The sequence below is a fragment of the Poecilia latipinna genome, unplaced genomic scaffold (assembly GCF_001443285.1).
Source record: "Poecilia latipinna isolate Pla-1442-1.1 unplaced genomic scaffold, P_latipinna-1.0 Scaffold1085, whole genome shotgun sequence".
Lineage (NCBI taxonomy): Eukaryota > Metazoa > Chordata > Actinopteri > Cyprinodontiformes > Poeciliidae > Poecilia > Poecilia latipinna.
Genome location: NW_015113701.1, coordinates 148,235 through 160,315, shown reverse-complemented (window position 1 = coordinate 160,315; position 12,081 = coordinate 148,235). Strand labels below are relative to the sequence as shown.

General features: G+C 37.4%; 1 protein-coding gene across 7 annotated transcripts in view; it reads left to right on the top strand.

Annotated features, from left to right (window-relative positions):
• The window catches only part of LOC106959471 (ELKS/Rab6-interacting/CAST family member 1-like), a 203,552-nt gene that overhangs the window by 48,845 nt on the left and 142,626 nt on the right, over positions 1 to 12,081 (top strand). For all 7 annotated transcript variants that reach the window (XR_001427360.1, XM_015052055.1, XM_015052056.1 and 4 more), the window contains one exon: positions 8,650 to 8,787. Coding sequence is in view for 6 of the 7 variants with exons in the window: in XM_015052055.1 (XP_014907541.1) it covers positions 8,650 to 8,787 (138 nt within the window). In the remaining variant the exon portion in view is untranslated. The remainder of the gene's footprint in view (positions 1 to 8,649; positions 8,788 to 12,081) is intronic.

Below are 12,081 nucleotides of genomic sequence, written 5' to 3'. Positions count from 1 at the left end.
GTCACATTTGAGACTCGAGCCGTTCACGTTCATCTTCTGGCCTGATCAAAACGTGCACACTTCACCTCAGAAGGCGAGATGTGTTTCGTGACTTTTTAGAAGATGAAGGACTGAAAGCTAATGGCAGTACTGATGATACCGCACCATCAGTCAAGCAGGCCAGTTAACTTTTTGGCAGTCCAGTATTTCATGCCTAAAGATCTGAGAAAAGCACTTAAAACTAAAATTCTCAGTGGAAAGCGAGTCTCAGTTTGACTCTTGAACTCTGAGTTAAACTGTATGACTAAATGCTTTATTACACTTGTCTCACCAGATCACTGTAAATTGGACCTGGGTCAGAAGTTACAAACAGCTGTTGTGGTCCTCACCAGGTGGCCACACTTTTAAATTTTGTTCTTTGTTGCCATCATTCTCTGTGCCTGCAGAGAAAAAAAAAAGAGTTAATGCTAATGGTGCTGGAAGGAGAGGACTAAAGCGCCATTGTAATTACCCAGCAATCATTGCAGCATTCCGCAGCTGGGGTGGTTCAGAGATATAGTCTTGAACCTAAAGAGCCTGGACGTTGATCAACTTCTTGGACGAAGGTGGACACACACTTCCTCACGTATACGACCGAGGTTGCACAAGTGTATTGCATCTTTTTTTTTTTAAACAGCACTTTCTCTAAATCTGTTTGTTTTGCTCTGCCAGGAGAAACGACTGTGAAAATTAGATTCTTGTCTCCATGATCCTATATGTGTGCATTCATAGTCAATTGATATGTATGAATGCAGTGGAGTGTTTCTGTTGAAATTGCCTTCTGGAAGCAGGAATGTGTGTGGGGAGAGGGGAGGCTGTCTACCTGTCAAACGTGTCAGAGCTGTGTGCTGCTCCCAGCCTGACACTTGTGATAATAATCACACTGACTGATTAAAATATGTGGCTTTTCAACAATGTATGTACAAAAAAGCCATAAATTATAATAAACTTTCAGAAGAAGACTGCAAACATGCTTGTTCTGTTTGAATTGGTACTGAGCATGAAGGTTTCATGTATATACGGGTTTTTCTTGGACTTCTATAGTTTTAATCTAAATATAACTAGCCACAAGTGTATTTTATTATCCATATGTTTCGTTATAGACCACCGTCAAATAACATAGTCAGATTCTAGTGCTTTCTTTAAATACTTGTTTAAAACAAAGAAAAAAAAGCACGACTATAGTAAGATTTTAACGAAATAAAATTTCTCTAAAAGAAGTTATGCTATGTAGGTGACAGGATAATATTTATTGTTGGCATATAATTGGTCTGGAAAGACTGTCAATGATGAACAAGAAACTTTTACTCAAACACTGCTAATAATAGCAGCACCCTCATAGGGGGTTACTGAGTCCCTGCTGCGGAAATTACATTAGTTACGATAAAACCAGATGCATTTCAAATGTTAACATTCACATATTAACTATGTTTGTACGGCCTTCGTTTCGCATTTCAGTTCATTGTTTTCAATTGTAAAATGTCTCACCATAAAGTGACATATCTGGCAATTCTGTTCCAATTTCTTATGTATTGTTTGACATCATCACTATTTTTCTAAACCAATGAAGGCTTTGCAATTCAGGTTGTAAATATCTTATGCTGTTGAACAAATACAAACTGGTTGTTTTTACTGTCAGAAACAGTAGTACCTTTACAATAAATTACATGTTGCCTTTATCATTTTGTGTTTGATGTTGTCCTGTCTACTTTTGTGCGTTTTTATCTGCGTGTGCGCTCGGATACAAAGGAGAGTGCATGTGCTGCTGATGAACAAGTGGCATCTTTACATTTTGTGGAGTAGCACATGTTGGATCAGTGAGGAAAAGACATAAAAAATGTTTAGAGCTGTGAGACTTGCTTTCTTTTCATTTTCACAATTTGACTTTTCTGTTGGAAAAGGTAACACATTGTCTGGATTCAGGCAAATATTTTATTACAATTTTGTCTGCTACATGTAATGTAAACACAATTGTAAACGATAACTTATGTGATCTTACAAAATCAGTTCCCAGGAAATGTGATTTTTTTTTTTTTTTTTCATCTGTAGTCAAATCCAGTTTGATCATCGTGGTGCATTCTTTTGATTTGTTCTCTCTACTCTTGCAGTGAGGAGTTTATTAGGTTTAGCTGATGTTCTGAGTCAGATGTAGTGTGCAGAGAGTTTTGATGTAAAAACCTACACAAGAAAAAGCATATAAACCTGATATGCAATTCTGATTGTTTGACATGACTGAAAGCAGGTCATATCCCTTCAAATACACATAAATCACTATATAAATTCTAAATAATTAAATCTAAATTAAAACAAACATTATCAAAGCCAATGGCAACTAACTGCCACATGGAGGCACCCTCTTACACTGTATAATAGTGCTACGGTTTAGTTCAAGTTTTCTTTCTCAGGTGGAGATAAGTTGAAAGACACAGGCCGAATTAAGTGGAACCCCAGCTTTCTTGCATTTACAATAATTTTTGTCCCTACCCTTTAGGACCAAACAGTGTCTGAGATTTTTATGAATCAAGTCTCTTTGATCACAAGTGATGGAAACAACATGCGCATGTCTGGGCTGGCCTTTAAACAGACGTTTTATTTCAAGCAGCAGAGCATTATTGTCAATATTTGGCCTTTCAGTCAGTTTCTACTGACTATGACCTAGATTTCTCCTGGGGAATACATACTGAATTACTGCATATTGTTGAGTTTGCGGTTATTGTCCCTCTGTGTATTCAAGTGCCCACTAACATAAAGGTCAGCGCCAGAATCTATGGATTTTACTGCTGTCCCTAACATATTTTTAGAGGTGATGACAAGCAAGTTACTTTCCTGCAACTATGACCAATTATTGTTTGAGGTTTTTATTGGTCCAAAAGAGTTTTAAAAAGACAAAATATTGTATACTTATTGCGGTCATTCTCCATCCTGGCCTCCTTTTTGTTTTACCGAAAATGATTCGCTTGGCAGCAGCAGAGTTCTGCTTTTTTTGTTTGGATGGCAGACAGAAGGGTCGAACGAGTTTGTGGTTCTGCTCAGGGAACAGCCCGGTTTTAGACTACACTTCTGTTTTTTTTTTGTTTTTTTTTTGTATCTTTTTTTTTACAAAACACAGGGCCTGATATCTCCCAAACTCGTATTATAACTCGGCATGTGCTAATCATGATAGTTGTAGAGACCACAAAAGGAATAAAGACTCCTAACGGAGTTGTAATCCATTGAAGAAAGCATTGAAATGTTTTACTGGGAAATGTTAACTTTATACCCATGTGTTTCAGATGTTATTTGAGACGTTTAGTATTTATTGTTGAAACATAAATACAAAATTTCTCTGTTTTGTCACATTGGTGACAATACCATGTGATACCGTTTATCTCAGAGCTGCTTCTTAATAAAAAAAGTCACTTTGCACGTGTAAAATTATCTTTTTTACTTTATCATTTAAAATATGTTGATTAATGTCACATTTATGCCAGACACGTCATTCATTTCCTCCACAATACCCAAAATGCAAAGAAGGACTTGACATATTCAGAAGTAAATCTATTCAGTTCAGTTGTCACAACAAACATTAGCATCATGAACTAAACCGCCAAATGACCAGGTCTCACAAATACAAAGTAGAGAAATGGCCACAACAGAGAAGACAAAACATAAAATTAGAGAAGAGTTAGTTCACTCTTACAAGGCATATTCCCAGATCAGCTCCACTTCTGCCCTTTCTACCAACATTCACACCAACATTGACTTTCCATTTCATACAACCAACTAAACTTTTTTATGTCTATTTAATTTTATTTCTCTTGATAGGTAGTTGTTTTCATAAATTATACAACTGAACATTTATAAAAATGATCACATTTTAATTGTATCCATCTTATTCCTTAATCAGGGAAACATTACGTGAATTTTGCTGACAAGTTCCAGCTTAAACATTTTTACATAGCCTGATTCAGAGCAGCTACTCGTTTAAATCACATGGGAATATTGACATTTAGATCTTAAACAGCATATGAAATACTGGAGCAAGTCTTTTGTTTTTTTCTTTTTCAAAGTTGGAGGGATGAACAGAAGACATAAAGACTAATTATGTATAGCAGTATGTTTAACATTTCCAACTGCACTAGTGCACCCAAGTTACAAATATAATTTTATTTGGTGTTTATCTGGATGTTATGTGTTTTAAATTGCTTAGACCAGATTAGTTGAGGATCTGACTATTTGTAAGTTGTACTTCCCTGTTCCAGCTTTAGAAATTAGTCTGGACTTTAAAGACCTGGATGTTCTGCACAAATAAATTATTACCATTGACAAAGGGATGCAACTACATTCATTGTTATTTCGGAAACCTAAAATCATTACAGAACTGCTCTGAGTAGCATTCCTTCCCATTTTCAGGAGCCAATATTTCCGGTCCTGTGGTCAGTTGTAGCCCACAATGACGTGAGGATTTTGCTCTTCTGTGAGCTTAAGTTTACAAGAGAAAACATTACACACAGCTTCTAAGGTCTTTTTTGTGAATTTGATTCCAAAGGCACAATAATTATTATTCCTTGTGTGTTAATAACCAATGAAAAATATTTTATTCATGACAGAAATAAACTAATTTGCCTTTCAGCACATAAAAACCAGCTGAAGTAACAGGTTAAGTCTTTTTTATTCATTTTCTATACCCACTTAACCTTGCAGGGTCCGTATCTAACAGTGGTCATTGGGGCATCACAGAGAGAAACAGCCCTGCATGCACACACTCAGAAGTAAAGGCAGGTCAACTGAATACTCTAAACTGAGTCATATTTTATTCATTATTTTTTTGACCATGGAAGGAAGCTGGAGTGTGATGATTGTAACCGACAAAAAAGATGATCTTAGTGTTTTTATTAAGTTTATTTCTGATAGTTAGTTTTTGTCACTATTTTCTTTGTTTCTGTAACCAAGTTATTCTGTAGTGACTTATTTCATGCTCCCCTGTGTACTCGTCATCGCCTCCTGTGCCACCTTCTCTCAGTCTGTCTTCTTTTCCCTCCACTCACACCTGCAGTCAGTTAGCTCATCACAGCCCAGGTCTTTTGCTCCACATTCACCTCCCCAGCATTTAAGCTGCTCACGCTCAATCACTCCAAACCGGTTTCCTGTACTTCTCCTCAACTTCCCTGTGTTTCCTGTCTGGCCTTGTTTTGGATTACATTTTGTTTGATTCTGGCTTCCTGCATTTTTGTAAGATCAGCTTTTTTAATTTTTTTTTTTATTAAATTTTGCAACTCAGTCTGACGACTCCTGCCTGCTGCATTTGGGTCCTAACCACAAACACCATGACAGAACACAAATGTACTATGTTCTAAAATAAGAAAAAGACAAAATCACTTATGCCCTCCCAAATCTTCATATCAACAGGGGATTACTGATCTTTTTTTCCCACAAAGTAGGGTTCTGCCCTTTTTATGCTGTTCCATACAGCATAAAAACATTTTAATATTTCCACTGTTCAATATGTGGAAAAAGTTTTAAGATAGTTACTTTAGTTACAACATACCTGCACATTAAAACACAAAGCAAGGTCCATAATAAAAGGGTTAGTTTGGTGTGGAGTTGCCTGACTGCTTTGCACACATCCCTCAACCTGAGACATTTTAGAGAGGAAACTGTGGACTACACCATCTGACCCAACATCAGTATGTAATCTCACAGATGCCATTGAAGAAGAGCCGTATTCAACAGCATCAGATGGTGTTCTGCTCACTCCAACAGAGGAGTAGAGCACCATTAGGTGACACTGGTTACTTTTTCTCATGTTTTTAATCCTAATCTCAATAACTTGTTCTACAAAATATTGTGATATAACATTTAATCTGTCCTTTGTTTCTTACAAATCTGCTTATAGCTTTGCAAAAATAAGAGTCAACGTCTACTCTGTTCCATGAACTCAAAGAAATTATGGAAATGTATTAGTTGTACTTTACTTGTATATTATCCATGCCAAGTGCAATTTCAAGGCCAGTTGAAGGCAACTGAAGATCATCACTTGTGCTTTAAGAAGAACCTGGTCCTGTCTTATCGGCCTGTTTGATAAAGTTATAGGAGTCAAAACACTGAGTCTGTAAACCCTTAGGGAGCTGTGTGCTTGTGTGGGGGATGACTGAGACTCACGTCATGTTTCCTCTGTGGGTTACACATTCATGAGACAGACGATCCACACTACAGTTCCTCGTCTAAAACTGCTTATCGTAGGTGGTCTGCTCCAGTGGGAGGTGGGGTTGGTTGACATATGGTACACTCTGTGGTGATAAAGTCCTTTAAATGCACACACAAGGAAGAAATAAGAGAGGAAAAAAAAACATAAATCCAGTCCAAGGAAGCTTCGTGTACTGAGAGATAAAATGAATGACTGGTGTTTTGATAAAAGTAAGAAAAAGTAATCACAAAGCTACCCTGCTTCTTGCCCGTCAACTAAATGAATTTAATCTCAGCTAGGTTCCTTGAGTTGTAACAGAATTTCATTCCCTGTTTCCCACATCCTTTGATTCACATGGCTCTTTTTCATGCAGAGGCGTGAGCTTTAAGCCACATTTAATGCTTTTCTGCACAATTTCACTGAGCGCCAAAGTGACAAAGCTAAATATTTTATTGAGGAGTTACTATTTTGTGCACCAGGCCAAAGCAAACTAAATGCTGGTGAAGAATGTAATCATTAATCTAAAGACCAAGGGCAACATGCTCAATTTGATCTAAAATTGGCCTCTGCTACCCACAAGAAGATAGAGAAATGGTGTGCATGAGTGCATGTGTAAAAACAAGCTCTGTCAGCTTCTGGACTATCACAACCAGAGGCCAGAGGAAAACATTTTGTTTGTTTTAATGCTCTTGGAGCATGTGACAGAGCAAGTCTTTTTCTTTTTTTTTTTTTCATTCTTGACCAATGCTTCTGACATTGAAGTTCAGTGTAAGGTTGCTTAACTTTGATGCACGGTTAATCCAGTAAAGTCAGAAAAGAGCTACCACTTTACTTCAAAAGAATGAAAACATGAAAGAATCTCAAAGGAAATCCTTTTTCTCACAATGTCCACCATCTAAAATGCCCCCGGTAATTGCAAATTACTGGGAATTTTATCGGATTGTGGTAGTGTGAAGCTTTCCCATCATTCCCTACAGGCTTTTATGTAGCTATCAGTTGTGTACCAGCCTACCATAGCCTTTAACTTGGTTGTTTAATGATTGCCATTAACATATCAAGATCTGCCAAGGGGTGCTGGCAGCTTTTCCCACCCCTCATACTGCTTTCTCTGCATTGCCAAAATCAAGATGGCTCCTCTAAATCTTCATGTGGCCCTTCAGGGAGTAGAGAACATGAAGGTCTCTGGTGTAATTGGATTTATGTGCAAAATCGCTGTGAAAATTTGGACTTTATCTGTCTATGTACCCATGACTGGAATGCATCCTCCTGAGAGGCCATTTTTTCCACTGTTACAGTAAAATTCACTTCTCTTGATGGAGTTGAATTAAAGTTATTTAATATTAAATAACTACATATCACAGTATTTTCATTCACAGTGCCTTTTTTAAATTAGGTCCTGATCTTAGAGTTTTTTGGTGGTGAGTTCATGGTCCTTTTTTGTCTGAAGGAAACTTGGCTGGATACAACTTTGTGTTGGTGTACAAATCTCACAAAAACTGCTTTTTTGTTTATTTGTTTTCATTTAGAAAATATAACATTTCAAAATTCAAATCAATGTGTCTTCAATGAAACAATGATTGGCAACAAGTCAGTCCCCTTATCACCATGACCTATCAGCAGATGTCTTGTCCCTTTGAAAGAAATTTGTAGACCTTGCCAGCCTCATTGCATGGCCCTGTCTCCTACTCCACTTGCATCTGTTAGCATTTTGTTTCATATAGCTTAGAGCTCTCCATGTGCTCCTGTGTGTGTGTGTTGGTGTGTGCGTGTGTGTTTGCATTCTGTGTACCAGATGTGCATCAGATAAAGACTGTCGAATGGCACAACTGGCTATTACACCATCACCGCTTTAGCAACATGGGATTAGCCACAGAAATGAAGATGTAGAGACAGATAGCGCTGGGAGTGAACAGGACATATTTAACTTTTAACGAAAACCCAAGAAAACTGAGACCGAAATTAATACTGGAGAGTTTGTTTTAAAGTGACATTGTGAGTGTGAGTCGGGCATAAGAAACAAAACTCCAAGCAAAATTATGTTGAAAAGAGAAATGATGATACAGCTACTAATTTGACAACGTAGTTGAAAAAAGATGGAAAAAAACACATATATTAAGATATCTATTGATGTGTAATTAATTTAAAAAATGTTTCTAGGCATTTTTTTGTATTAGAGTTGTGTGTCGATTTCTGAAGTTTGTAAGGACGTTTTTGTTAAATATTGTGAGAATATAAGCATACTCAGTTTTTCTTCAACGCATCATTCCATAATGAAGAAAATTACAGTGGGAATTCAGCTTTTCACTGGGATAGTTGTCATTCTTCCTGTGGTTCCATATGTTTTGTTGCTTTGTTTGTCATAAAAGTACTTTCTCATGACTCATTTAATCTCAGTGACTGTTGCTGTTTTTTTATATTAACATATCTTTTCCTTTGTTCCTCTGTCATTGTCCTTCTCTCTCCAGATTGAGAACCTGTTGGAGCAGTTAAAAGATAAGGACAAACAGCTGGTTGGATTGAGAGAAAGGGTTCAGGGACTTCAGACTGACTCAAGTAACACAGACACAGCTCTGGCCACTCTGGAAGAAGCTTTATCAGAAAAGGTACGAGGAAAACGGGGTGAATGGCTGGGGCAGTGCTGTACTAATGCATTTCTCTTGTTGTATGACTGTAAAGTCACACTTCGGTTTTAGGAAGTTTGGGATAGCTTGGGTTTGTTGAAGTGACGTTTTGTGGAATAATAATCTCCTTTTTGGACGATGTTGGCGACGGTGAGAAGAGTTCATGTTCGATTCCAGCTCAGTCCGCCTCTGTCGTTGTGTCCTTGTGCAAGATTCCACCAGAAGGTGTGTCAAGCTGTTTGATTTAAGCATCTCGCATGCTGAGTTAAGTGAATATTTTTAGTTGTCAGACGTAGTGATATTACTATGTCAATGTGCGATATTCAATTTTTAAGATTGTTTCACAAACAGGACATGTGAAACATACTGTATGGTACGTGAAAGCTGCAAGGCCCATTTCTATGACCGGCGTTACAGTACAAAGATGAGAAAGTTGTGGTAATACATTTTAACGCAAGGTTTCCCGAACAAGATGTTTTGTTCTGGTCAGCCAATCTTGCAGTTATGCTCATAAAATAGTATAACAAGCACACAGTTACATGTGTCTGTTTGCATAATAGATTGTATTGAATTAAAATTCTTTGTGCAGAATAAATGCCACAGGATTTAAGGTGAAGCAAACAAGCTACACCACATGATGGATGAAAGAATGAATAGGGGAGCTGACTGTCTCTTGTAAACATTCCTGTATTTGTTTGCTGGCAATTTGGGTGAGCAGCTGGTCTTCATAAAGCCTTACCTCAACAGGAGGGAGTCACTTTTTACCAAGTGAAACCCATTTGATTTTACACTATCCCAAAGCAGACGCACTGTAAAGCAACTTGAGCAAATAATTGTCCTTATTAATATTTTCTTTCTTGTCATCACAACTTGATGAATTCATTTTTAGATTTGTAATAATGATTACAGAGTGCCTCCTATTACTATTTGAGTTGCAGCTGAACATGGGATGGATTTGATGTTACTCTGTTCTGACTATGATCTAGCAGATGTCACATCCCAGGCTTGAAATAATTAAACTTTGCCTTGAACTGACTGGCTTGATGTCAGAATGACTCCATTCTTCTTAGCTGTGTTGCACATTTTTCATACTAGCATCTACAAAGGATTGGTTTTGTACTTCAAGCTATAACTGGTTTCCATTTCCACATTTGGTCTCCAAGCTAAAAGATGGTTCCTGGTGTAATTTTTCTTTTTTTCCCAGGAAGACTTGCAAAAAGACACATGTAAAAACCCAATCAATAAGCTTGCTTACCAATTGATACCTTTTTTGTGTATTTTTTGGTAGTTGTGTCATCAATGTACATATAGACAAAGTACATAAGAAATGTATGTACTTATGTACTTTGTCCATATGTACATTGATGAATAGAGCTATTCCAAAAGAGCTTCCCACAACAGAATCTAAAGCTATTCTAACAGTGTACTGATTTATTATTTGGATACAAATAACACATGTGATTTTCATATTTAAATAAAGCCTAAGTCTTAGTGTTATTTACTGTGTATTGCAGAGCTTTTATTACCCTTCCATTTTGCCACATTACAACAACCTTCCCTGCATTTAACTACAAATCCTTGTGTGGTAGACCAATACAAAGTACCAATTAATTGTAAAGTGAACGAAAAAGGAAACCTGGTTATAAAAATGTAGTGTGTATCCATCCCGTTTTAATGTTAAAAGTTTTACATCTTTATCCTTCCACCTCATAGTTACAAGCTTTGTGTTGGTTTGTTTTATAAAAATCCAATAAAATACAGTGAACGTTGTGGCTAAATATGAACAAGCCCTATTTTGCAAAGCACTGTACTTTACAGTATCCTTATGCTACGTAACCTAGCTGCGGTGGGAAACAAACAACAACAAAAGCTCTCCTTCAAATGATAAATTTGTAATAAAAACAATTTTGGTTGATTGTGTTTGTATGTGGAGTTTTATTAAATCATGCTATTTTACATTTGGATCAAATAAGTCAAGAGTCTGTGCTTTACCAACAGAAATAAGCTATTAAAATACAGTTACCCAGCATGTGTTTGTTTATGTACAGAAATGATACAAAGACCAATGACAAATGTGTTTCCACTTAAAGTGATTTTTTTATCACCTAAAATTTGTTTGTGTTGCAGATGGACTTTGAAATGAATAGCATAATGGTGCAATAAACAGTAAATCCCTGCTCTGCATCGGCCCATCTGCTTACCCAGAAACCACTTCACATGCGTCCTACGTACAATTCAGCTGTGACGACGAGAACTTTGGCGAGCTTTTCAGAGTTTGTGGTCAGCGCAGGGTGTGTGTAATGTGTTTACAAGGGCGAGTGTGTGTGTGTTGCTAATCACAAACTCTGTCACAAACCTGGTCTTGGAGTCAGTCGCTGGCCACAGCTCTGTGGTTCTAATTAACAGGCTGGGGCATTGTGTTTATAGCTAGCCTTACTCATTAGCTTGTGTGTGTTTTGTTCGCGTCTGTCTGTGATGTTATGTTTGTGATTTCTCTTGTTCTTATATAGGGTGCAAAGTAAGGCACCTCGCTGAGGCATGTTATATTAACACACACTGCCCTCTTTTACTAACCCCTCAATTATCCAGACATATATAATACAGTGGGTAAAACAGCCAGGACTTCTATCTCCATTACTACCCAGACTCCATTACTGCAACATGCCAGGTCTAGTTAGGATATATCTGTCCAATTATCAAGATTCAAAGCTGCCAATCATGCAATGGTGCCTCATGGTTAGCTTCATTGCCAAGATTTAGACCTAAAAAAACACCTTAGTAATTTCCCTAAGGTAAACAGATAAACACACACCTTAACAACTTGGCTCTTGATACACACTTAGCATACTTAGGCACTTGCTTATAGTCCTGCAGCTGACTATGATTACAGAACACCCGTTGCTTTTCATCAGTAGACGGTGTGAAGTTGTTTGGTGTTATCTGCAGCACTGTCCAGGTCTTTTACAATATCTTGTCCTGCTGCTCTACTTGGCTCTGATCACCTCATGTGGCTGCTGCTATTTATGGTTGTATTATTTATGATTGGCACTTGTTAGATTCTCATTGGCCTTGATATCAAGAGTTTATTGCTGTTCCTCTAGGGGAGGGGTGTCAAACTCAATTTCACCGAGGGCCACTTCAGCATATTGGCCACCCTCAACGGGCCACATTGATGGTACAAATCTTTATAGACTTTATGCAAAGATTTAGTCTCAGAGGCAACTGAAATCAATTAATTAAAAAAATCCTTTCTGAATATCATCTCATGGTCTCTGA